This window comes from Salvelinus namaycush, chromosome 31, assembly GCF_016432855.1.
Source record: "Salvelinus namaycush isolate Seneca chromosome 31, SaNama_1.0, whole genome shotgun sequence".
In the NCBI taxonomy this organism is placed as follows: Eukaryota; Metazoa; Chordata; class Actinopteri; order Salmoniformes; family Salmonidae; genus Salvelinus; species Salvelinus namaycush.
In genome coordinates, this window is record NC_052337.1 from 40211697 (window position 1) to 40239009 (window position 27313).

At 41.0% G+C, this 27313-nt stretch overlaps 2 protein-coding genes across 3 annotated transcripts in view; one reads left to right on the top strand and one right to left on the bottom strand.

The window, feature by feature from the left end:
* Positions 1-146: 146 nt before the first annotated feature.
* On the bottom strand, positions 147-14509 carry LOC120026310 (E3 ubiquitin-protein ligase Praja-2-like). The gene is made up of 9 exons (XM_038971143.1): positions 14237-14509; positions 10999-11193; positions 9416-10439; positions 8796-8957; positions 7853-8038; positions 4797-4908; positions 2870-2984; positions 800-915; positions 147-631 (listed from the first exon to the last, which is right to left on the bottom strand). Exons 2-9 carry the CDS (start codon positions 11189-11191, stop codon positions 506-508), a joined length of 2034 nt encoding a protein of 677 aa, XP_038827071.1. The 5' UTR covers positions 11192-11193; positions 14237-14509; the 3' UTR covers positions 147-505.
* A 2393-nt stretch (positions 14510-16902) lies between these two features.
* The window catches only part of LOC120025911 (alpha-mannosidase 2-like), a 68878-nt gene continuing 58467 nt past the window's right edge, over positions 16903-27313 (top strand). The window contains exons 1-3 of one of the 2 annotated variants that reach the window (XM_038970629.1): positions 16903-17428; positions 18334-18591; positions 26204-26348. In XM_038970629.1, coding sequence (XP_038826557.1) covers positions 17288-17428; positions 18334-18591; positions 26204-26348 — 544 coding nt within the window. In that variant the 5' untranslated portion in view covers positions 16903-17287. The remainder of the gene's footprint in view (positions 17429-18333; positions 18592-26203; positions 26349-27313) is intronic. The other variant, XM_038970630.1, reaches the window with a different exon arrangement.

A 27313-nucleotide genomic window follows, 5' to 3' on the forward strand; every position in this document is an offset into this window, starting at 1 on the left:
TTTTCATTCAACAGGCAACCAGAGGCTTACAATGGGTAAATTGTATGAGAGATGGTGTAGTGCCTAATCTTTCCCTCGTATGAATGGCTTCTATACAAACTGAGTAAGGAAGTTATGATTTTGATAGAGTTCTTGAAGACAAAGCCTTACCCACACTACAGCCTTTATTGAACACGGGAAACAAAATGATTTAGAAAATGAGTACAATAAGGTGCATAATAAGCAGTGCTTTCATCTGTATAAAAAAAAAAAGTGCATGTAAAATGCGTTAACAAAAATCTGGGCTAAACAAATTGCAATTTCCTATCCTTCATTAAAACATACATTCATAACAAAAACTTGATTACACAGATAATATTTTCTCAGAAAATAAGCCTGAACTGTCACTCAGACATGGAACTTACATGTGCAGAACTAAATAAACCTCATGACGTGCTAAAATGCGGAGAGGCAGTGACAGAAAAAGTAATTATTTTAATTTAAGCGTTAGAGGCCTCTTGTGGATTCACCGCGTTCCGGCTGCGCTGTGATTGGACGGAGGGATGTACTGGTCCGACACAAACGAGGTGGGTGCAGGGGTCTCCGCGACAACCGGCAACAGGACGTGACGACAGACAGGGCAAGTCCCAGACTAGAGAGAGAAGATACCATAAGTCAATATAAACAATCATCACAAAAGACTGACACAGGCCAGGTGCTAGACTGATGCCACCATCATTTAAATTACATGCAAATGATCATGTACATGAAAGGTTAGTCTTTAAAAAAAGGGCTTCAAAATAAGTAATTATCCACACACCTTCTGGAGCCAGAGAGTCACGCAGATCTTGTGGAACATGTGGTGGCACGGCAACTGGGTTGCAATCTCATCTTTGACGTACTCACAACAGCAGATGGCACAGCACTGTTCCTGCCCTAGAGAGAGAGGGGGACAGAAAGGCAAAGATAAAGATTGAGGGATGCATAGAGAAAAGGACAAATTATATAAAAAGAGACGCCGAGAAAGGCCCAGTCATACTGACACGGAGACACACAGGAAGTACTAATTGTAAGTGTCAGAGAACGGCACCGCGCCATCTATCACTTCATGTTCTACAGCCCCAGCCTCAACCACACTTCTGTATTCACAGCCCCAAGCATTCACGTTCCATCAGGCTCGAATCGCTAGATCCACGTGCACACAGATGGAACTGTACGCTCCGACACATGGCGTGACGAATGGCGGCCATCTTGCCTCAACGCCTGCATGCCGTGATTTATTCCCGAGGACGCCTGGCGTGTCATAAACTTGACGCGGCGCCAGTGCATGAAAATGTTCTTTCCCCCTCTCTCACATTTACATTATGTGCCTATGACTCATATTATGCATCGCTTTACAGTTATTTCCTATCATGGCATCACATCGGCTCTGTAACAGCGGGATATTGCCATACGGAACGCGTTGAGAGATTGTGAAACCCCTCTTTTTTTTATGATCCATTTTCTGGCAGAGTTAGCAGACTAATAAACAGAGCTTTAAGTCTATACCACTACGTGGCCAAGAGTATGTGGATACCTGCTCGTCAAAGATCTCGTTCCAAAATCATGGGCATTAATATGGAGTTGCTCCCACCTTTGCTGCTATAACAGCATCCACTCTTCTGGGAAGGCTTTCCACTAGATGTTGGAACATTGCTGCAGAGACTTGCATTAGTAAGGTCGGACACGGATGTTGGGCGATTAGGCCTAACTCGCAGTCGGCGTTCCAATTCATCCCAAAGGTGTTCGATGGGGTTGAGGTCAGGGCTGAGGTTGAGGTCAAGTTCTTCACACCGATCGACAAACCATTTCTGTATGGACCTCGCTTTGTTCACGGGGGCATTGTCATGCTGAAATAGGAAGGGCCTTCCCCAATCAGTTGCCACAAAGTTGGAAGCACAGAATCGTCTAGAATGTCATTGAATGCTGTAGCGTTAAGATTTCCATTCACTGGAACTAAGGGGCCTGAACCATGAATAACAGCCCCAGACCATTATTTCTCCTCCACCAAACTGGCACTATGCATTGGGGCAGGTAGCATTCTAATGGCATCCGCCAAACTGCAAATGGTAGAGCGTGATTCATCACTCCAGAGAACGTGTTTCCACTGCCCCAGAGTCCAATGGCGGCGAGCTTTACACCACTCCAGCCGACGCTTGACATTGCACATGGTGATCTTTGGCTGCTCGGCCATGGAAACCCATTTCATGAAGCTCCCAATGAGATTGCATTGCTGTGTGCTCGATTCTATACACCTATAGCAACGGGTGTGGCTGAAATAGCAGAATCCACAAATTTGAAGGTGTCCACATACTTTGTATATATATATATAGTATATTAGTAGCTAATTTCTTTCAGACAGTTAGTCTGGACTGGACTGCTGGTTGGCTAATGGTAAAACGGACTAAATACCGAGGTTGGGGATTTACAGAGTGGATAGTCCCACTAATTAGGCTACATGTTTTATTTTTATTCTGATATAAAAGGCACTCATCATGTTGGTATTAAGCACTGCATTACCTAGGCCTATTACAGTAATTAGTGCATGCCAAATTAAAAGAACTAATCTTACTCGTTCCACCACTGAAAATATGGCTTTGCTTGAGCCTTTTCAAAGGTCATTCTGAATTTCAACATTGACCAATGAATGGAATTCTTTACAGTACTGCACATTTAGCAGTATTTAGCTACTTACACCCACAATGAGTGACAATCTCCATTTTCCCCCAATGCAAAGTGGGCAATTGCACACATTAACAATACAGCCATTTCAAAAAGGAGCGAAGGGAAGAGCTAGTCTGTTAGGACAAGATGTGGTCCTACCACTGTGGTCTTCTAGCACTGAACTTACCACTGTGGACCTCCAATATGGTGATCTGAGGCAGACACTCGATGATCTGTTCTGTTGCAGGAGGGTGAGCCTGCTCCACGTCGATGGACAGAGACTCAAGGTGGGCTAAAGCCGCCTGTGAACCAAACAGAAGAACATCAGGTGCCAACATCCCTACGTGGTAGCTACAACGAACCGTGGTAGTTACAACGAAATGATAGTGTAGGTAGTTACACATTTTTAGGAATGTGTCTTGACGTTGTACAAGACCGCAACACGGTCTGTCAACGTAGGATGGCACCATCTTGAAAAGCACATTTGAAACAAACCTTTTAGAGATGGAATGGTGTTTAACAAATATGGTCCTAAGATGCTTCCGTCTGCACTTATGCTTTAAGTGACTTGTGTCATTGTAGGCAAGGCAAACCAGTTATCATGATTTCTGAATTATCAAAATAAATAAAATCACAGCACATTTTGACTCATTCAGCAGTTTTTACTTGATTAAGTAGAATACTATTGGAAATGAATGTTGAAAGTTCCATTCATATTCCTGAAACAAGTTGAAAATGATGCCATTCTGCTTCCTGTTGACAAGAACTTTTGATAAATAGCCCAAAGTCAAAACACTGTTTTGAAGTGTCCAAATCAATAGTCAATACGCAGAAACAGTTTGTGATATATTGAAAACCTAAACATAAAATGTACAAACCTACACATACGTGTGCCACAACAGTAATCATATTACTTGTATTTTATTAAAACTAGCACCATAAACTGCGTATGCAAGTTGATAAGTGGCAATAAATCACTCATATCGATTAGATTTCCAAAAAATGGAAACTGGAGATATTTTTTACATCACTGGTTAGAGAACAACCTGCAGAAGACTGTCTGCTACATTTTAAAGTGTTCGATTGATAAGGGTGCCGCGGAAAAATGAAGGGAAACACTGTTGTCGATATCACATTGAAATCAATAGAGCGAGTGGGGCAGGGAAATCAGGTTGCACGTCCTGTAAAAACTAGCACAGCTCAAAAAAAACAGTATACATCACTGGTAGAGGACAACTTCTAGAAGACAGCCAGCTGAACTGAGGCCAACGCGGTAAGTGTAATGCAACAGTTTTGTTAAATCGCTCATATCGATTACACATTGAAATCAATAGAACGGGGGCAAAACGTTTGGGTTGTGTCCGCTGTTTAAACATACATTATACAAAGACCACACGGAAACTTGGAATAATCTATATATGATTGGTTAGATTATCATTCGTAGAAGGCTACTATCTATATTTTGGAATTGCAGACGTACATTTTGGAAGGCTGCCATCACAGAAAATGGAACAAACCACTTTCAATGAAACACGACCCGCTATAGGATATCAACAGTGACAACTGTTGGCTGCTATTTCAGTGATAGTTTGTCAAATCCGTGTATCTTTTATAGAGAGGCCGCTCAGAATTGGTCTCTAGTCTGTCCTTTGAATTAGAAAATGACCAATCTAAAAAAAAAATGTTTAAAAAAAAGGTACAAAATCAAAGATATTGATCTGTTTTAAGCAATCCATCTTAATTCACCATGATGATTAAACTTTTATACTTACAAAAATAATGTGTAATTCCCCCCAATTCGATGTGTTCAAAACATGAGTTTGTCTAATGTAGTAACACATATTGTCCAAATCAAGGAAAGTAGCATAACATAAAATAATTCAATATGGCAAAAAATAATTCCATATTTCATTTTAAGATGATAGTAAATGAAGCAAACTTGCAAAATGTTACAGTAACCATATATACTGTATTTTCACTAGTTTCACCATTTAGAGATGATCATTAAAACATATATCTTATGCACAATTTAACCAGGTGCTCTAGAACGAGGTCCCATAGTGACTACGCAGCAGTGCATTCGCTGTCCCTTGAGTCTAGGACTTGGGCCTTACCTCCATAGCTTGGGCAAGGCGCTCTTCAAGAGCCATGTATGTGAGGAGCTGAGGATCCACATAGGAAATAGCCTGGGCCATCCCAAAGCCCTCTCCAAAGTCATCAAGCAACCTAAGATGAAGCAAAACAAAATGCATTTAATTATGTCGAATTTTCTCATAACAATAGCATACCATGTCAATTTTTCCTGGTCAGTTCACATGGTCAGAGAAAACTCCTGGCTTTACATACATCTTACATTTAGGAAGTGAAACTACCATGTTGTAAAAGTCAACAAAGTACAGGCAAACATTCACACCTCCGGGAAACAAAGGATCCATTTTCTATGATGAGAATTTCAAGAAATTCGAGATGCATTGCTTCTCGACAGACATGACTAATTCAAACTTGAGAAATTCTCAGGTCTTGAACACTACCTATCGAGGAGGCGCAAGACACTCACTGGACAGTTGCCCCCCTCTAAGCAGGGCAGTATTAACAGAATTGTCTAGCTGTGCCCAACATTCAAACAGTAAAAATACTAATAGTATAGCAATGTTTTTGAAACAGCTGAAATGTATATAGACATTATCACTATATTTGAGACTTCTTTTCAGTGGCAACCCGTCATTCAGGGCAGGTGGGGCAGAGAAATTAGAGATAAAATGTATCGGTGCTCATCGGCCATTACAAGTTAGTAGTCAAGAATTCAACAATGAGTAGTTTGGAAGGAAGCTAACTGCAAGCGTTGCAACGCAATCACTAGCCTGCTATTCAATGGAGAGGGTTTGTGGTCCAAGTCTTGGTTTAAGTGTCTCTTTTCAAAGATTAAAAAGTATAAACATTCGACACCATGGGCCAGAAAAGGTTGAATACATTGACCATGCTGTCAATCCAGCATGACTTCCGCCGCATTCAAAACAACTGGAAACTCGTAAATCTCAGACTTCAGTGAGTTTAAGACAGAAAAAAAAAAAAAGCTCAGACTGGGAAAATACGCTTTAAAACGGTCAACCAACTTGGAATTCCAAGTTGGGAACTCGGGCCTCTTTCTAGAGCTCCGACCAGAAGATCACTGACGTCATGATTCGACCTTGTTTTTTCCCCCGATTTCCCAGTTGTTTTGAAAACACCATGAATCCAGAGAATGCCAGACTTTGATGATACAATTTGCCCACAAGAAGGACCGCCACACCACCTTCCTGTTCAAGTGAGCACAGCAAGGTGAGTCCAAAAATGTCTTATATGCTGCTGCATAAAATTATGTAATATGCCAGGGAGATGTGTACTGTAGTGTACTTCGCTCATTAATGTCTTAATCGAAATTACGGATTGCCTCTTATGACATAGTTGGTACAGATCAATTGTCAGTAGAAACCACATTTTAAAAAGGCAGTAAATGAGGCTGAATGAACTGTTTTGCTGCCAGACAAGGCTCTGCTGATGTAGTAGTGGTAAGGATTAACTCCATAGTGCTGAAAATAAAGCGTGGCTGTTGGGACAGCTTTATGTAGGCCCTAAAAGTTTGTGGGCACGGTTTGTCACCGTTATTGTGCAATGAATGTATTGTTTAGTGTTGTGTTGCGGCTTTGCTGGCATTTTTTATTTATTTAACTAGGCAAGTCAGTTGAAAACAAATTCTTATTTACAATGACCGCCTATTCCGGCCAAACCCGAACGATGCTGGGCCAATTGTGCGCCGCCCTATGGGTCTCCCAATCACGGCCGGCTGTGATACAGCCTGGAATCGAACCAGGGTCTGTAGTGACGCCTCTAGCACTGAGATGCAGGGCCTTTGACCGCAGCGCCATTCAGGAGCCCCCAGAATTCAGGACGGCCCATGTTCTGAATTCTGTCGCTGTACATTTCAAAAAGTGTTGAACAAATAGCATGCATCTAAAACATTTTGGGGAGTTTGCCCCACCAAGATTTACATGCTAAAATCGCCACTGCTTGTTTTATTGAGTTTTCACCTGAGCCTGTTACATTCTGAAATTGCCACCGTATCTTTAAGGGACGCTAAACAGTGTTTCCCCACTGGCTGCTCTGAGCCACCGCCCAGGCAAGAACCCACCAGGGGAATCATCAACATTCTCAGTCACAATTTTGCATTTACCTCATAAAATAACTTTCACGATATTGATTAAATAAAGCTGGGTTTGTTCTCAGGTAACTTTAATGCGCTGAAACCGTACATGTATATTTGTATGAGAGGGGTAATGCTAACATTGCTAGCTAGCAGTGTTATTGTCTTGCAAGCTACATTTAGCTAACACTTGTACAAACAAGAATTTTTTTACTTTCATTGTCTGCACATTATTCAAGGCTGTAATATGGTGTGGTAGCATTATTAATGTGAACCCAATATGTTTTAGAGGAAAAGTTGCTCACGTTGTTGAATAGTTTGCAAGCTTACTGCCAGCCACAACCAAAGGTTAGGCAAGGATGTAATGGAAATTGAAAAGTGTGTACATATTATGTAAATTAGACACTCGTCAAGCTGCCTCTCTTTAAATGTTCGTCAATGAGAATAGCTTCTAAACACAAAAGCCTTAAATTATACACTCAGTGTAGAAAACATTAGGAACACCTTCCTAATATTGACCTCAGAACAGCCTCAATTCGTCGGGGCATGAACTCTACAAGGTGTCGAGAGAGTCATGTTGAGTCCAATGCTTCCCACAGTTGTGTCAAGCAGGCTGGATGTCCTTTGGGTAGGGGGCCATTCTTGATACACACGGGAAATTTGAGTGTGAAAAACCCAGCAGCGTTGCAGTTCTTGACACACTCAAACCGGTGCGCCTGGCACTTACTACCATACCCGTTCAAAAAGGCACTGACATTTTTTGTCTTTCCCATTCACCCTCAATGGGCCACATGCACAATCAATGTCTCAAGGCTTAAAACCCTTCTTTAACCCGTCTCCTCCCTTTCATCTACACTGATGAAGTGAACGTAACATCAATAAGGGATCATAGCTTTCACCTGGAAAGTCTGTCATGGAAGGTGTTCCTAATGTTTTGGACACTCAGTGCATCTCTCACAATTTGGAGTAAAAAGCTTAATGTTTCCCCACCTCCACTCAGCGTCCAGGTCCTCGCTCACGCTGGAGTCATCCTCCAGGTTGTTGTTACCGTCAAGGATGAAGAGGCCCGGGTGGACAAAGTGACTCATGCCATCGGGGTCTTCGTCACTACTGCTGCCCGTCTCTCCGTTGTACATCAACCAAGGAATCTCCCCCTCCTCCAGAGGTGTAGGCTCCCTGCACACACACACACAAGGGCTATGTTCATTGGGCACCAGACAGAAGAAAACAGACTGAAACAGGGAGGAACTTGTCCAATAAGGAACATTGATTTTCGTTGTGGCCGACCACGTTTTCACCTTGCAACTGAACATAAAAGTGTATGTACTGGAAAATGTAGGCTATGCAGCTCGCTATTTATCAAGTTATACACATATGCAAACAAGCCAGAGCTACTGTACATCTTAACTACTTAACTCATCAAAATCAATATCCACGGGAATGATTCAGCCTGCCTCGACTGATTTAATGGAAGACCTTGCTTGGACAGTGTGCTGCTGTGGCACTTAGCTTAATCGTCATTCCAGTCCACACCCTGGTTCAACATCGCAGCAGTAACACATGGAGGTGTGCATCTGAGGGCTGGCTGTGCTTACCAATGAAATTATATATACATACAGTTGACTGACGAATGCAAAGTCTGAGTGCAGTGGTCCCCAGTCTCAATTTGAATAGTTTCTATTTAACTACTCATGTCTGCCTTGCTCCAGATTAGTGCATGCATTTAGACCAGTCTCAAGCAATTGATTGCATTTATCAGGAGGGAACTGTATATAAGGCCTGTATCATCATAGTGTATTTATCAGGAGTGAACTGTATATAAGGCCTGTATCATCATAGTGTATTTATCAGGAGTGAACTGTATATAAGGCCTGTATCATCATGGTGCATTTATCAGGAGAACTGTATATAAGGTCTGTGTTATGGTGCTTACGCAGGGGGCAGGCTGAGCTCGGGTACGTCCTCCAGACTGCTGTTGTTGCTGATGTGCAGCTCGTCCAGGCCGGGCAGAGTCTCCCAGCTTTTCTGACGCTCCTTCTCCAGGCCAGAGTCCGACGTCCACGAGGCCGACCACTCCCCGTCGCTGCACTCCGAGCTGCAGATACACACGCGCAAGGATGTGTAAACATGCGCACACACACCATTTTACCTAGTCAACACCAACTAATCCTCTAGCAGAGGCCTTAGCTGTAAACACAAGACCTTCGCTAGCAACCTTTGCTTCCTCAATCCTCAGTTAATACTTTATCAGGACAACAGAGAGCTTCGTATTCACACTTTCCCAGAAAGGCTAAATAATATTGCGAGTTGCAATGTCATGGTTCATCAGAGATCTAGAAAATGACCGGTCTACATTTATGAATAATTCCAAAATGCAGACAAACTATACTGCTAATGTTTAACTGACATTTTCCATCACCGCAACCCAATCCTTATGATTAGATTTCACTGACCATATACACACTTGCTGTGCATTTTGTCATATTTTACTAGGCTCTAAGACCAAGAAAAAGGTCATACGTAAAAAATTATATATAATGTATATTATAATACCTTTCCTCAGCCTTCATGAAAGGAGCACACGTCTCATTGAAATCCTCCAGATCTTCCCAGGTATCCTCTTCATCTGAATTAATTTTTCTACCAGCCTCTCCATGTTCACACCACCGCTCTATAGGGCTAAACCCATTCGACTCAGTCTGAGGAAAATCAAAGAGCATCTCCTGGTTTGGCCTTTCTGTTTGCGTCAGAAAGAACGGAGGTGCAGACACACACTTGGTCTTGCTGGCCTGTTTGGCTAAGCCACAGTCTACCTCCTCGCGGTGAGAACTCTTCCTCTTCTCCAGGTGTGTTTCACTCGTCTGCTTACGAATTTTGGGCCTCACCACCATCTCCGACTGTGTCCCTCTCTGGTTGTCGTTCCCCAGCTCGGCAGGACCTTTGGGACCGATGGGAGAGCCACCGGCTGCTAGGTTATCTGGTGTATGGTGGTCCTCAGTGCTGTTTTCCATGTGATCTGTTCCGTTGTGTTCTGATATATTCCTCTCAGGAGGGGGTTCCTCTGTGTCTGAATCTGATTTAGGATCAGTTCTAGATTCTTTCACTGACTCAGTGTCTCTGAGGGAACAGTCTGTCCCGTCACACGATTTTGTATACAAATACGAGTGCAAACCGCTGAGATAGTCAAACTCTTTACCCAGCTCGAAGATCATGTCATCCAGTCTTTTCTGGAGACCGTGAGACAGGTCGGAGCCCTGCCCCTCCTCCTCCTCCTCCTCCTCGCCTCCACTACTGTCCGGCTCATAAGCATCAATATTTACAAAGCTCAATACGCTAGAATTAGAAGGGTTACTGTCCTCGGAGATAGGCCACGCACTGGCTTCACCACTTTTCTTCAAGACATTTTGGTCCTGGTCACTCTTAAGTTTCTTGTAATGGACGGAGCGGGCTTCCGATGGCTTCCTAGAAGTTGACTGTTTCTTGTGGGGAGGATCTTTGCCAGATTTGGCTTTTACTTCTGGGTGAACCGAACTCCATGACACAGGAAAGCTGGTGTGAAGTGTCGAGGAGATGTTCCCTTTTGAAGGTAGAGGAGAGAGAGGCATTTAGTCACAGCTAAAAACAAAACCAAAACGTCTACCATGACTTGTCAATACACAATGATTACACTTGTTGAAAGAGAAAGGAGGAGAGACAATAGAGCAAAGACAGAAGAGAGCGGTCCTTCTTTTCTGAATACAGATATAGCGTGCAGCAGCTCCAACCAGACATATTTTATTAAAGAGCAGAATAAGGGATTCATAGGCTTAGCTGCTCACACTGCATTCCATGTCACAGGATAAATCAATCCAAACCTCAAGCTATACAGTACTCACTCACTCACATGCTGCTGCTCACTACACAATCTGCTTACTGGTCTGCCATGGATGATATCACAAAAACAATAAACACAACTTCCATTGATTTGCCGACCTTGTTATCATTGTTAACATGCAGAAATATAGAACTGTATCATTGCTTGTAAGAGACAAATATGCTCTTCAGACTCAGACTACATCTTGTCCCTCAGACAATCAATGCACTGCAAATGGGACTTGAGAAGGCGCATAATAGATGTACTTGCACCGTGAACGTACGTATGGAATGCGCTCTACGGACACCGTCCATTTCCATAGCTGGCCAACCCTCCACACTGGCTGGGTTCCTGTGCTTGGCAGAGGTTGGGCGGAAGCTAACGTATGCATGCCTCCTGCCGTATCTCCTTCCTGTTATTGTGTGATATCCAACAGCCGGTTTGGGCCAGGCTGACTTGCCAGCTTCCTGACCCATCACTAGAGAGAGAGGAAATAACAACATTGAAATAAACAGCTTCAAAACTAAAAGCTGCAAAGAGAGTGCCTGATGGTTTAATCGAACCTGAAAGTAGACCAATTCTCTGAAAAGAGGGTGAGAAAATGTAACTTTGATCCATACAAAATACAGAACAGTAAAGATACAAGAAACATTGCTGCAAGCCATTATGGTTGTGGTGGGCTTCTTTACACTTAAAATCTGTCTGGAAATGTTGGCAAAGGAAAGCGAAAACACTCAAATATGATTAACATGGCATGAAAGAAGTAAACAGTCATGGTCTTGCTAAAATTCTTGTTGACCTACAAATGTGACCGAAATTGAGAAACAGAAAAGGCAGAATGTATATACAATATCAAATTCAGTACTACCAGCAGTGCTACGAAATTATCCAAAGAAAGTATGATATGCCTCTCTCTGGCTGGGTTCAAATAAAATGTTATTTGTCACATGCGCCGAATACAACAGGTGTAGACCTTCCTGTGAAATGTTTACTTACAAGCCCTTAACCAACAATGCAGTTCAAGAGAAGGGGTAAGAAAAATGTTTAAAAAATAAAATAAAGTTACAAAAATAAAATAAAAAGTGACAAAATAACAATACCGAGGCTCTATACAGGGGGTATCGGTACCGAGTCAATGTGGGGTACTGGTTAGTCAAGGTAATTTGTACATGTAGGCAGTGGTGGAAAAGGTACCCAAATGTCATACTTGTGTAAAAGTAAAGATACCTTCATAAAAAATGACAAGTGAAAGTCACCCAGTAAAATACTACTTGAGTAAAAGTCTAAAAGTATTTGGTTTTAAATATACTTAGCTTCTTATGGCTGGAGGCAGTATTGAGTAGCTTGGATGAATAAGGTGCCCAGAGTAAACTGCCTGCTACTCATGCCCAATTGCTAATATATGCATATTATTATTAGATTCAGATAGAAAACACTCTGAAGTTTCTAAAACTGTTTGAATGAAGTCTGTGAGTATAACAGAACTCATATGGCAGGCAAAAACCTGAGAAGAAATCCAACCCGGAAGTGGGAAATCTGAGGTTTGTAGGTTTTCAACTCATTGCCTATCGAAGATAGTGGAATATTGGTCATATTGCACTTCCTAAGGCTTCCACTAGATGTCAACAGTCTTTAGAACCTTGTTTGATGCTTCTACTGTGAAGGAGGGGGGAATGAGGGCTCTTTGAGTCATGGGTCTGGCAGAGTGCCATGAGCTGACCACGCACGTTCACGTGACAGAGTTAGCTTGCGTTCCATTGCATTTCTGAAGACAAAGGAATTCTCCGGTTGGAACATTATTGAAGATTTATGTTAAAAACATCCTAAAGATTGATTCTATACATCGTTTGACATGTTTCTACGAACTGTAATATGACTTTTCGTCTGAACTTTCGCATGGACTTGCCCGCGCGTTGTGAGTTTGGATTGTGTACTGAACGCGCGAACAAAAAGGAGGTATTTGGACATAAATGATGGACTTTATGGAACAAATCAAAAATGTATTGTGGAACTGGGATTCCTGGGAGTGCATTCTGATGAAGATCAAAGGTAAGTGAATATTTATAATGCTATTCTGACATCTGTTGACTCCACAATACAGCAGAAATCTTCATGGCTTGTTTGGGCTCTGAGCGCTGTACTCAGATTATAGCATGGTGTGCTTTTTCCGTAAAGTTTTTTAAAATTCTGACACAGCGGTTGCATTTAGGAGAGGCTTATCTAAAGTTCCATGTATAACACTTGTATCTTTTAGCAATGTTTATTATGAGTATTTCTGTAAATTGATGTTTTGGAAGCTAAACATTACTGAACATAACACTCCAATGTAAACTGAGATTTTTGGATATAAATATGAACTTTACCGAACAAAACATACATGTATTGTGTAACATGAAGTCCTATGAGTGTCATCTGATGAAGATCATCAAAGGTTAGTGATTAATTTTATCTCTATTTCTGCTTTTTGTGACTCCTCTCTTTGGCTGGAAAAATGGCTGTTTTTCTGTGAATAGGTGCTGACCTAACAATGATATGTTGTGCTTTCATTGTAAAGCCTTTTTGAAATCGGACACTGTGGTGGGCTTAACAACAAGTTTATCTTTAAAATGGTGTAAAATACTTGTATGTCTAAGGAATTTTAATTATGAGATTTCTGTTGTTTTTAATTTGGCGCCCTGCACTTTCACTGGCTGTTGTCATATCAATCCCGTTAACGGGATCCCAGCCATAAGAAGTTTTAATAGTCACATGTACAGGGTTGCAGGTGTGATTGCAGGGTAGTGACAATCTCCGCGCTCCAACATGCATGACTAAGTGATATCAAATAATGAAAATGGTAAATTAAAAATGAGAAATACAACTACACACATCATCATAACTGTAGCAGTGATGAATAAATCAAATGTCCATTGTGGGTGGAGGCAGAGTAAAGACTTGAGGAAAATGCTGATCATAGGGGGGGGGGGGGAGGTGACCCTTGAGGGGTTGTACTTGTGAAATAAATAAAAACAAAAAATATATATTTTAATCAATAATACACATATTGTCAACTGCAACATTGATGAATGTCGTTTGGGTACGGGCAGAGTAAAAGTCCAGGTAACGCGTTAGCTAGCTGACTAAGTTAACGTTAGTAGTGGCTATTCAGCAGCCTGATGTGATGGTCTGAAGGTAGAAACGATTGGCCCCGATACGATAACAGCAACGTTAGTCAATTTAGCTGATTATTAGTGCGTGTATTTTCACAAGATAACATTTTTATTTGTACATGGAACTTGGAAAAACGCTTGGCCCTGGCCTAACGTTGGCTAACTAACTGTGTTGTGTTATGCTAGCTAACGTTAGCTTGTCAAAAAAGCTTCCTCTTCTGGTTGTCAACAATACATGCAGTAAACTAGTTGGCTACTGTAGCAATTTTCAAACGGCAAGGGACAAAACATTTCAGTTGTTATCAATCAAACATTAGCGATTACCTTATTTTAACCAATATCAACATCAAATACAAAATATGGTCGTATTACCTGTCCCCGAGACTTCCTCTCCGTCCGAAACTGCGAACAAACCTATAAGCCAACGTCATCCGCAAAGAGTGTAATGTGACCGGCTTTCTCCAATCAGAATGTCCGAGACTGCATTAGCAACATAAGTAGTGAGGAGTAGGAGTACGCCTTTTCAAACATCGTTTTCAGCTTTGTTTTACTATTTACATTTACAGCTGATTTCGGGATTGTATATCGATTCGCTCCTTAAATATTTGTCATCTGGTGTATTCGTTTCAGTCTCTGAATTGCTGAATATAACTTTTCTCCGCCAGTTCCTGATATCAGGGCATTTCCTGAATTTGCCTAGTGCGCATGTGCGCCCAGAAGTATATCCAGTCCGGGGCTCGTTTTCCATTTTTTTAATTATTTTTTAAATATTATTTTTATCATGAACACAACAAATACAAAAAAACTGAAATATACCAACAAGAGTACATAAACCTAACAGACAGGGGTATTACATATCAAGATTCATTTTCAATTTGTTAAATACTTTTATGGTGCGTACTGCTTTTTGTTTTTACATTTACGGATCATTTCAAAATAATATTTACATTCTATCTTAAATAATGTGAAAAGGGGTTTGTTCTCTGCCCACTTCATTTTATGGATAAAGAATCTTCCATGAAAGATAAACAAATTAACAATGAAAGTTAACCTGGTATCTGGTATCTGAATACCCCTAAAACTATCCTTATTTATATGAAGTGCCATAACTTGTGTGACCAATAAAAATAAGAAAGGAGAAATTGGGCATCCTTGTTTAATTCCACATCTAATGTCGAATCTCTGTGAAGTTCCATGGGATAATTTAACAGAGCTGTTACTATTATTGTAAAGTGTCTTAATTACACTTAGAAAATATTGACCAAAACCAAAAAATAGAAAGTCTCAAAAATAAAATAATGTTTAACTCGTTTTCCATGTGTAAACCACTCAGTGCGCTAAACCTGAGAGAACCTTGATGAAAACCTGCTCCAGAGCGCTCAGACTGGGGCGAAGGTTCGCTTTCCAACAGGACAACGACCCTAACCACACAGCCAAGACGCAGGAGTGGCTTCGGGACAAGTCTCTGCATGTTCTTGAGTGGCCCAGCCAGAGCCCGGACTTGAACCCGAACGAACATATCTGGAGATACATGAAAATAGCTGTGCAGCGATACTCCCCATTCAACCTGACAGATCTTGAGACGATGGGAGAAACTCCCCAAATTCAGGTGTGCCAAGCTTGTAGCGTCATACCCATAGTGGGCTCCCGAGTGGTGCAGTGGTCTAAGGTACTGTATCACAGTGCAAGAGGCGTCCTTACAGTCCCTCGTTCGAATCCAGGCTGTATCACACCCGGCCGTGATTGGGAGTCCAATAGGGCGGCGCACAATTGGCCCTGTGTCGTCCGGGTTTGGCTGGTGTAGGCCGCCATTGTACATACAAATTTGTTCTTAACTGACTTGCCTAGTTAAATAAAGGTTCAATTAAATAAAACATAAAAAACAAGAAGACTCAAGGCTGTACTGAGTAAAGGGTCTGAATACTTATGTAAATGTTTATTTTTGTTTTTTATTTTTAAAACGTTTGCATAAAATTATAACCTCTTTTTGCTTTGTCATTGTGGGGTATTGTTTGTACATTGAGGGGAAAAAACTATTTAATCCATTTTAGAATAAGGCTGTAGAGTAGAAACATTGCTTCACAAAAAATATTGACATTGCAGCAAGATTAATTAAGTTATTTAAACTAATAAATGATTGACTGCCAAATCTAGATGATTTGACCTTGATGATATAATTACAGTTCATAAAATATTATTATAATATTATTAATAATACTAGTAGTTGTATTAATAATAGTATTAGTATTAGTAGTAGCCTAATATAAATAGTTGATCATTTACACTCCGAATTACCCCATTAATCTATCCATATCTTTTTGTACCTGTTAAATTCGATCCAAATTATATTTTTCGTCACCAAATGATGTCAGAGGAGGCGTATGCAATTTCGGTTCTCCTGTGCCCTACTGGGCTACTACTGTGGCCTGGAGAGAGAGAAGGGAGACGTTTCTCAGCTGTGAGATTACATTCACAAAGGAAACTTGTAACGCAAAGAATTGCACGTTCGTGTCGCTTTACTCAATCCATTAATGCTGAGTGAAATGTGTGGCGTTTTCAATTTTATTTGCTTATCTCAATCTTACAATCAGGATGGAGTAAGAAAGGAAAATTTGTCGGTGGAGCTTGTCTATTTCCGCAGATGCTGTTGACGTTTGCAATGAAATAGCGTCACATCTTTCTCTCTTTTTCAATTCCAAATGTTGAAAATATGAACGAGATCAAGTAAAGCTGGCATTTGGACAGCCTGGAATCATCAGTGGCGCGCGCTGAACATGCCCATGCAGCTGTTTTCACGAGGTCTCTGGTGTTTTTGGGAGTTAATGACCAAGTTTTGGCATCACAAATGAATCATTGGAGGCGTGTTTTCTCGAAGATACTACAGTGGGATAAGGGCAATGATCGCAAAACGATGGAGTTGGAAACGTTTACGCATTGTGCGCTGGACTAAAAACGCAGTAACGCACGACTTTACCTGTGCGCCTCAAATGAAAGTTGTGAGTCGGTAGGCGGCGCATGTTCATACCATATGCTTTTCACTTCCTCGCTTAATTTGAACAGAAAATAAATACAGGAAGGAGACGGGGTCGATCTGCTGAATCACACTAATCTTTCACACTAAAACTTTGCGACCGAGGACGCAGTCTGTGGTTCAGGCTACCTTTGGGTGACAGATCCAGCTTTTTAAAGTTTATTGTACATAGGAGGGAATGTCTATAATTATGTAAGTTCCGTCGTAACACACTAAAGAAGAATGTATTACTATTTTTTTAAAGAGTTTTAGGAATAGCATAGACATTTTCCGATCCTCGAAGCGGAGTCAAGACATCGACCATTCGCTGAGGGGGATTTACATGACTATAGGTTATTGCTGTCACTCAATGCGATCAACTTCGATTCACCTGGCAGTATCGATTGTAAATTATGATAAGGCTCAATCGGCAAGTCACTGTTTTGGGCAGTGCCATCTTTTGTGTAGTGGTCTTCTCATTGTACCTGATGCTGGATCACCTCCAATTAGACAATACCAAAAGTCCAAACAACAGTGGGGATAGATTGCAAAATGTAAGTCTGACTTATTTTCTGTAAGATATAGCCTATGACTGAGGAACCTTGTTTTTACATAGTTGCACAAATATGAATGAATTTGTAAAGTAGCCTATTTCCTCAAAATCTTATCACTGCTACTGTGTAGATAACTGGTGTTGATTGGCTGCTGTAGGCATGGGCACGGTTAGTAGGCCAACTAGTCGTTTTTACATTGTTACAATGTACCGACGTTCTAGACAATGTTTAACAGTTTTCGCTTCCCGACAGGAAACACATTTTCAACTGTAGCCATGATATAGTTATCGTCTTGAAACAGAACTGTTTCCAATAAACACAAGTGTATGCCTTTTTGGAAGTCCTAGGGTCATTTTCATATTGAGATCTTGATATCGCGGGGTTGTGTGTTACGTAATTCCATTCCTGAACTAGTATTTTTAGGCAATCGGGTTGCCTCCCACAATAACAATGTTCCAGCATAACCTACACCTTATTATTATACACCTATTTTGCGCCTAGTGCTATTGCCCAAGGTATGGGATATCGAGACTAAGTGAAACTGGTAAAAGTGGACATGTTTGTGCAACAAGAAGGTGACTGACCTCTTGTTATCTCTTTATTCGTCATTTCCACTTCCTTTCACTGAGGGCTTAACAATTAACCCTATATGCATTGACACTTTGGATTTCTGTGTAATATAGTGTGCTATATTTGTCACCATGGAGGACATACCCATAGGTCCTCGTTTTGGTAACACTATAATAAGGTTACTTTTATTAAGGGTTTACAATTCGTTTATTGACTGTCAATTGACTGTCATTATAACTCATTTATCAACGGTTATTGCATAATAATTAGATGCATACTGTATTGTATAAAGCCAGTGAACATGTTCTCCTCTGTCCCTTCTTTTCCTTGACCAGGGCCAGTTGTCAATCCTGCAGGGTAAGATTGACCGCTTGGAAAGACTACTGGCAGAGAACAATGAGATCATAACCAACATCAGGGACTCTGTGATCAACCTGAAGGAGTCGGTCAAGGATGGGGTTCCTGATGGAGGGAACATGAGTCAAGGACCCTACCCAGAACTGCTGGCTTCGCCTCCACTGGTCCTCCCTATTGACTCCCAAGACTGTCAGTTCGCAGCAAGGGAGTTCTCTAAGCCAGCAGATGGGGTGCAGGTAAGACTTTTAGAGAAAATTAGAAACAGCTCAGGTATTTGTAGATGCAATGCTGTTGTAGGCTTGAACTACGATTTGAGCTGTAAAGCATAGTCCAGTGAAAGTTTGAAGTGAACAAAACTTCAATGGACAGCGTTAGAACTGCCAGTGTTATTTTTTTTACTGAACTCTGACCTATTTTGATAAGATTAATTCGTTATACTGAGAGACATCATCATGATCTCATTACCACGCTGAATTGCTCCTACCATCAGTGTGAAATATGAAGCCTTGCAATAGCCATGGGGAAAATCCTTGTTACAGTGTGACGTGACTATGGTGTTAAAATGAAGGACAAATGTAAAAACCATTACACTATGTGTCATGAATATTTTTCATAATTAATAACATGATAGTGCTGAGTGATTAGTGCTTTTTGAGGTTGGTTTGGTTTCGGTCCGATTCTAAAACAAAATTATCACAGTTTTCGGTTTTGATTATTTTATAGATATTAAATGCACAATGCATTATGTCGGTTGAATGCTTTAACAACACAGAATAAAACAATTATTAAAAGTCCCATTATGGTAGTGACTGCCCATTACCGCTTATTAACCATAATTTATTCACATTACTTGAATAAAATATTTCAGTTGTGGTGTATATTACATTTATTTTATTTGATGACATTGTTATTTCATTCCAAGTCATCATCTCTGTACAACTGCTGCCTATGCTGTCTGACAAAATCACTATTTTAGTAGTTCTTCAAAGTACTATCTGTCACTTAGTTCATGTATTTTCAGGTAGAGATACCTCCCGAAGCAACTGCTCTCTATCCCTCTCGATTGTGTATTATTTTGTCTCCCACGCTGTGTCTGCCCCACACTAACCTAGTGTAGCAGGCGTAAAAGAAACACACAGACGAGACAAGTAGGCGCGCAATGGATTATGGTCATTGTAGTTAATTACCACGTTTTCTGCGCTAAACCATGTAGAAGATTGGCCTCTTGGAAACTAGAACTCCCTACTACCTCACATAGTTTGGGCTTGATCTGATTTACCTCTAGAGAAACTGTATTGAGCAAAATAAAATAAAAAATGAAATGGAATTCAAATAATGGAACCAACATTGGTCAATTTAGTTGTTTAAAAATGAAAGAATTACCAAAATGTTGGTTAATCGCACAGCACCTATATCATGAGCATGTGGGGTGCGTGCTACGCCACCGCTTATAACTAACTATAAGTTCAAGCTACAATATGTAATGTTTTGAATGGCCCGACCAAATTCACATAGAAATGTGAGTTATAGATATTTCAGTCTCATTGAAAGCAAGTCTAAGAAGCGGTAGATCTGTTCTATGCTTATCGTTCTTAAGTTTTTTTTTTTGTGTCTTTTGTACACCACCTTCAAACAGCTGAAAATACAATATATTTGGTTATGGAAAATATATTTGACAGCGGTTTAGATGGTACAATGATTCCAAACACAATGACTGCTTGTTTTGTCACATAAACTGAAATTAGGGGAATTTAGCAACCAGGAAATGGCGGCGCAATTTCTGCATAGTGTGTCTTTAAGTGTAACAATCAGAAATCTAAGCTGTGTCAAATCAGTTATATCCAGCTCAGGGCTCTAGCCAGCTATGCATGTGGTTTGCTAACTTGCAAGCTAAGTGGCTAGATGTCAAGATCAAGCTTCTTGGTTACAGCAGAGACATTCAATCCCCTCCTGGAACAAGATCCCTGTTACCTAAAATTGCTTTGTGTGTCAGGTAGTCTAGAGGTTAAGAGCGTTGGGCCAGTAACTGGAAGGGCGATGGTTCAAATCCCTGAGCCGACTAGGTGAATAATCTGTGGATGTGCCCTTGAGCAAGGCACTTAACCCTAATTGATACTATAATTTGCTCTGGATAACAACGCACAGTGTGCCTATCCGGTAATATGGCCATGTTCTGTTATAATCTCCACCCGGCACAGCCAGAAGAGGACTGGCCACCCCTCATAGCCTGGTTCCTCTCTAAGTTTCTTCCTAGGTTTTGGCCTTTCTAGGGAGTTTTTCCTAGCCACCGTGCTTCTACACCTGCATTGCTTGCTGTTTGGGGTTTTAGGCTGGGTTTCTGTACAGCACTTTGAGATATCAGCTGATGTACGAAGGGCTATATAAATACATTTGATTTGATTTGATTTGATAATACAGTATACCCCGGTATTGTACAGAAACGGTATGAACATCTGGATACATCCCAACCCTAGTAAAATATCTTGCAAATAGGATACACAAAAATCATTTAAAGAAATCAAAAAATTGCATGTAAAATGTAAGAGGGCAGCTAGTGTTGAGGAGGGGACTGCAGTTTGACTTGAAATACAGGTTTCTTTCAGTAGAGATAATACCTTTAGGTACAATTAAGTCAGTCAATACCCAAGAATGTTACGGATGAAAAAGAAACCTGTCACCCCTGTGCTTAAATAGACAGAATGAGTGTATATAGCCACTGTGTGTGTATATTTTAAATGTTTTATTTGACCTTTATTTAACTAGGAAAAGCCCATTGAGACACAGTCTCTTTTTCAAGGGAGACCTGGCCAAGAAGGCAGCAACAATCAATACATTTCATAATTAAAACATACAACAATGCAATACAACACGATCCAGCCTAAAAATAAACATTTACACTCCTCCGTAACAGAGTCTCCCATCAATATATGAAATTCATTCAGTGGCACTAACATATCTAGATGAAGCATGGATTGTAGATTACTCCATGCGTCTGGTGCACAAGAAGAGAAGGCAGTCTTGCCTAATACTGTGAATGCCCTGGGGACTTTAAGTAGCAACCACCTAGCAGACCGGGTATGGTAACTGCTGGTGGTGATTCTCTGATCCACCTCTACGCAGACGACACCATTCTGTATACATCTGGCCCTAATTTGGACACTGTGTTAACAAACCTCCAAACAAGCTTCAACGCCATACAACACTCCTTCCGTGGCCTCCAACTGCTCTTAAATGCTAGTAAAACGAATTGCATGCTCTTTAACCGATCGATGCCCGTGAAATAAAATAAAATAAAATAAAAGCAGACCAGACTACAGAGGTAAAGAGGGAGTTTACCCAAAAGGGCTTTGTAGATGAACACATACAAATGTATCTTTCTGCGCATATAAAGTGAGGTCCAAACTACCATTTGGTACAATGTGCAATGGTGGGTGAGTGACTTGGCATTTGTAATAAAGAGCAAGGATGCATGGTAAACAGAGTCCAGTCTCTGTAAGACGGAAGAGGTTGCATGCATATACATCAAGTCACCATAATCAATTACAGAGAGAAAAGTGGCCTGAACAAGCTTCTTTCTAGCCATAAGCAGTAAGCAAGTCTTATTACGAAAATAAAAACCCAATTTCAATTTAAGCTTTGTCACAAGATTATCCACATGAACTTTAAAGGACAACTTGTCATCCAACCAAATACCTAGGTATTTGTAGGATGACACTTTTTCTATGAATAAGACAATGCTAACGTTCTCTGGCAGAGTTCTAGCTCTGGTAAAGGTCATGAATTTAGTTTTTTGTATATTCAAGACCAGTTTGAGACCATAAAGGGAGGCCTGCAGTGACTGAAAAGCAGTCTGGAGCTCTTCAACAGCCTGAACCAGAGAAGGAGCATTCGGAAAGTATTCAGACCTCTTGACTTTTTCCACATTTTGTTATGTTACTGCCTTATTCTAAAATGTATCAAATAGTTATTCCCCCCCCCCCCTCATCCATCTACACACAATACCCCATAATGACAAAGCAAAAACAATTTTTTTAGACATTTTTGCACATTTATAATTTTTTTAAACTGAAGTATCACATTTACATACAGTTGAAGTCGGAAGTATAAATACACTTAGGTTGGAGTCATTAAAACTTGTTTTTCAACCACTCCACAAATTTCTTGTTAACCAACTATAGTTTTGGCAAGTCGGTTAGGACATCTACTTTGTGCATGACACAAGTAATTTTTACAACAATTGTTTACGGACAGATTATTTCACTTATAATCCATTATATCACAATTCCAATGGGTCAGAAGTTTACATACACTAAGTTGACAGCTTGGAAAATTCCAGAAAATGATGTCATGGCTTTAGAAGCTTCTGATAGGCTAATTGACATAATTTGAGTCAATTGGAGGTGTACCTGTGGATGTATTTCAAGGCCTACCTTCAAACTCAGTGCCTCTTTGCCTGACATCATGGGAAAATCAAAAGAAATCAGCCAAGACCTCAGAGAAAAATTGTAGACCTCCACAAGTCTGGTTCATCCTTGAGAGCAATTTCCAAACGCCTGAAGGTACCACGTTCATCTGTACAAACAATAGTACGCAAGTATAAACACCATGGGACCACGCAGCCATCATACCGGTCAGGAAGGAGACACGTTCTGTCTCCTAGAGTTGAACGTACTTTGGTGCGAAAAGTGCAAATCAATCCCAGAACAACAGCAAAGGACTTTATGAAGATGCTGGAGGAAACAGGTACAAAAGTATCTATATCCACAGTAAAACGAGTCCTATATCGACATAACCTGAAAGGCCGCTCAGCAAGGAAGAAGCCACTGCTCCAACACTGCCATAAAAAAGCCAGACTACGGTTTGCAACTGCACAAGGGGACAAATATCGTACTTTTTGGAGAAATATCCCCTGGTCTGATGAAACAAAAATAGAACTGTTTGGCCATAATGACCATCATTATGTTTGGAGGGAAAATGGGGAGGCTTGCAAGCCAAAGAACACCATCCCAACCGTGAAGCAGAGGGGTGGCAGCATCATGTTGTGGGGGTGCTTTGCTGCAGGAAGGACTGGTGCACTTCACAAAATAGATGACATCATGAGGGAGGAGAATTATGTGGATATATTGAAGCAACATCTCAAGACATAAGTCAGGAAACATCAGTCAGTCAGGAAACTTGATCGCAAATGGGTCTTCCAAATGGACAATGACCCCAGGCATACCTCCAAAGTTGTGGCAAAATGGCTTAAAGACAACAAAGTCAAGGTATTGGAGTGGTCATCACAAAGCCTTGACCTCAATCCTATAGAAAATTTGTGGGCAAAACTGAAAAATCGTTTAGAGCAAGGAGGCCTACAAACCTGACTCAGTTACACCAGCTCTGTCAGGAGGAATGGGCCAAAATTCACCCAACTTATTGTGGGAAGCTTGTGGAAGGCTACCCAAAACGTTTGACCCAAGTTAAACAATTTAAAGGCAATGCTACCAAATACTAATTGAGTGTACATAAACTTCTGACCCACTGGGAATGTGATGAAAGAAATAAAAGCTGAAATAAATAATTCTCTCTACTATTATTCTGACATTTCACATTATTAAAATAAAGTGGTGATCCTAACTGACCTAAGACAGGGAATTTTTACTAGGATTAAATGTCAGGAATTGTGAAAAACTGCATTTAAATGTATTTGGCTAAGGTGTATGTAAACTTCCGACTTCAATTCTAAGTATTCAGACCCTTTACTCAGTACTTTGTTGAAGCACCATTGGCAGCAATAACAGCCTCGAGTCTTCTTGGGTATGACGATACAAACTTGGCACACTTGTAGTTGGGGAGTTTCTCCAATTTTTCACTGCAGATCCTCTAAAGCGCTGTCAGGTTGGATGGGGAGCGTCGCTGCACATATTTTTTCAAGTCTCTCCAGAGATGTTTGATCGGGTTCAAGTCCAGGCTCTGGCTGGGCCACTCAAGGACATTCAGAGACTTGTCCCGAAGGCACTCCTGCATTGTCTTGACTGTGTGCTTATGGGTTGTTGTCCTGTTGGATGGGGAACTGAGCACTCTGGAGCAGGTTTCATCAAGGATCTCTCTGCACTTTGCTCCGTTCATCTTTCCCTCGATCCTGACTAGTCTCCCAGTCCCTGCCGCTGAAAAACATCCCGACAGCATGATGCTGCCACCACCATGCTTCACCATAGGGATGGTGCCAGGTTTCCTCCAGATGTGCTGCTTGGCATTCAGGCCAAATAGTTCAATCTTGGTTTCATCAGACCAGAGAATATTGTTTCTCATGGTCTGAGTCATTTCAGTGCCTTTTGGCAGACTCCAAGTGGGCTGTCATATGCCTTTTACTGAGGAGTGGCTTCCGTCTGACCACTTTACCATAAAGGCCTGATTGGTGGAGTGCTGCAGAGATGGTAGTCCTGCTGGAAGATTCTCCCATCTCCACAGAGGAACTCTGGAGCTCTGTCAGAGTGACCATCGGGTTCTTGGTCACCTCCCTGACCAAGGCCCTTCTCCCATGATTGCTCAGTTTGGCCGGGCGGCCAGCTCTAGGAAGAGTCTTGGTAGTTCCAAACTTATTCAATTTAAGAATAATGGAGGCCACTGTGTTCTTGGGGACCTTCAATGCTGCAGAAATGTTTTGGTATCCTTCCCCAGATCTGTGCCACAATCCTGTCTCTGAGCTCTACGGACATTTCCTTCGACATTATGGCTTGGTTTTTGCTCTGACATGCACTGTCAATTGTGGGACCTTATATAGAGAGGTGTGTGCCTTTCCAAATCATGTCCAATCAATTAAATTTACCACAGGTGAACTCCAATCAAGTTGTAGAAACATTTCAAGGATGGTCAATGGAAACAGGATGCACCTGAGCTCAATTTCGAGTCTCATAGCAAAGGGTCTGAATACTTATATAAATAACGTATTTCTGTTTTTCATTTTTAATAAATGTGCAAAAATATCTACAAACTGTTTCCACTTTTGTCGTTATGAGGTATTGTGTGTAGATTGTAGAGGATTATTAGAAATATATATCTTTCTAGAATCAGGCTGTAACGTAACAAAATGTGGAAAAAGTCAAGGGGTCTGAATACTTTCCGAATGCACTGTATGTCATCATGTTTCTTCTTGACACCAATCATGATAACAAGCTATTTTCTGCATTTCATGTTCCTGTTATTAAAACCATGGCTTTAGTAAGGGTTTTTGTACCATTCCATACTGTACATATACACCCATGACAGATAACACATTTTATCATCTTGTCCTCTCGGTATCACCTTCCAATTATTCCATTATTTTATTTGGCCGTAAAACAAAGACAGATATTTAAGTTGGCGCGAGTCCCAGAGAAACCCCAAGCAGCCTCTGTTGCATTAGAAGTTCCATCTCTCATTTGCATTCTTCTGACCTGCTGATATCACAGATGTGAATGTTATCATACACCGATTTCCAGGAACAGATGCATTGTTTTCTTTCTTTTCTTTCTTTTCACTGTGGTGGGGGAGGGCACTTATTTTGACTGCTACTTTGACATAAAGTGAACACAAAACTGAAACTGAACCAAATACATTAAACCTCCTTAAACACATTCTAGAGTAGGCAACAATGCCTAATAAAGTGACGCTTTGCTGCAAACAAGTGTCACAGACTATTTGTGGCCATATTGTTCAATACTTTCAATACTACTAATAATACATTGTTGACAATAAACAGGTGAAATATACTTCAGTGTATGTTAGCCTTCTACATGGTAGTAGTTTACCTCAAAGAATACCCCACTATTTTTCTCAGGGAGAAACAGAAACAGGGGTTGGAGTGTTTGTTTTTTGTGTTTTTTTCAGTTGCTGGATGTTTATGATCTTCTGACCTTTGACAATCCTGATGGGGGAGTGTGGAAACAAGGATTTGATATCACCTACCAGGAGAATGAATGGGACAGCGAGCCACTACAAGTCTTTGTTGTGCCCCACTCACATAATGATCCTGGTAAGTAGTGCACTACTTCGGAGAGCATTAAAGGGACACCACACTCCAAAATCAAGTTGTGGTTCTTCACAGTCGATGGCGTGGGACATGGATTTATCTTGACATAAGACTACCTTTGAGGTTTAAAAACATCTGCTCACATTTCATTTTGGAGTATATTGTCCCTTAGAAGCTAACCTAGAAACACTGGACTTTCCTCTGTGACTTCTTCAACGCTTTGTTTTCTCTACTTAAGACAGTCACACCTCGTGTAGACAGGAAGCAAGGCGTAGGCAGCTCCTCAGCAGTCAGGATTCATATTCCTAGGTTAATTGTGTTTCATGGTCTGCCAAGGGAGCAAGCATTATACCACAGTATACAACGTAAAGACAAGCATTATACCACATTATAAACTGGGTGGTTCGAACCCTGATTTCTGACAGTCGTTGTATATCAGACCATATACCACGGGTATGACAAAACATGTATTTTTACTGCTCTAATTACATTGGTAACTAGTTTATAGCAATAAGGCACCTCGGGGGCTTGTGGTGTATGGCCAATATACCACGGCTAAGGGCTGTATCCAGGCACTCCGCGGTGTGTCGTGCTTAAGAACAGCCTTTAGCCGTGGTATATTGTCCATATACCACACCCCCTTGTGCCTTATTGCTTAATTATACAACATAAAGTACGTAGAGCAATTGATGAAAGTCTTGTCCTGTTACCACTAAAACAATTGATCAGAAAAATAAAACAATTGATCAGACATATAAGAAGCCTGTTTTCTATACACTTCCTCACTGTTACATTTTCCACAGAAACAGAGCATTTGAACTATGTATTGCAGTGTGAAGGTGTAGTCCCTCACAAGCATTCTAGAGACTAAGGCATCAGTGCAGGCAATAAGAGTGTTGGTAGTTCCGGGCGCTTGTCACGTCGTGTGTATGCTCAGTAGCAGCATCTGCAGCTCAGTAACAGCCAGG

Coding starts and splice junctions, on each gene's coding strand:
- LOC120026310 (XM_038971143.1), bottom strand. CDS start 11,191: ATGGGTCAGGAAGCTGGCAAGTCAGCCTGGCCCAAACCGGCTGTTGGA. Junction 10,440..10,998: donor CCGTAGAGCGCATTCCATAC/GTACGTTCACGG, acceptor TACCTTCAAAAG/GGAACATCTCCTCGACACTT. Junction 4,909..7,852: donor GACCTGGACGCTGAGTGGAG/GTGGGGAAACAT, acceptor GCTTCATCTTAG/GTTGCTTGATGACTTTGGAG.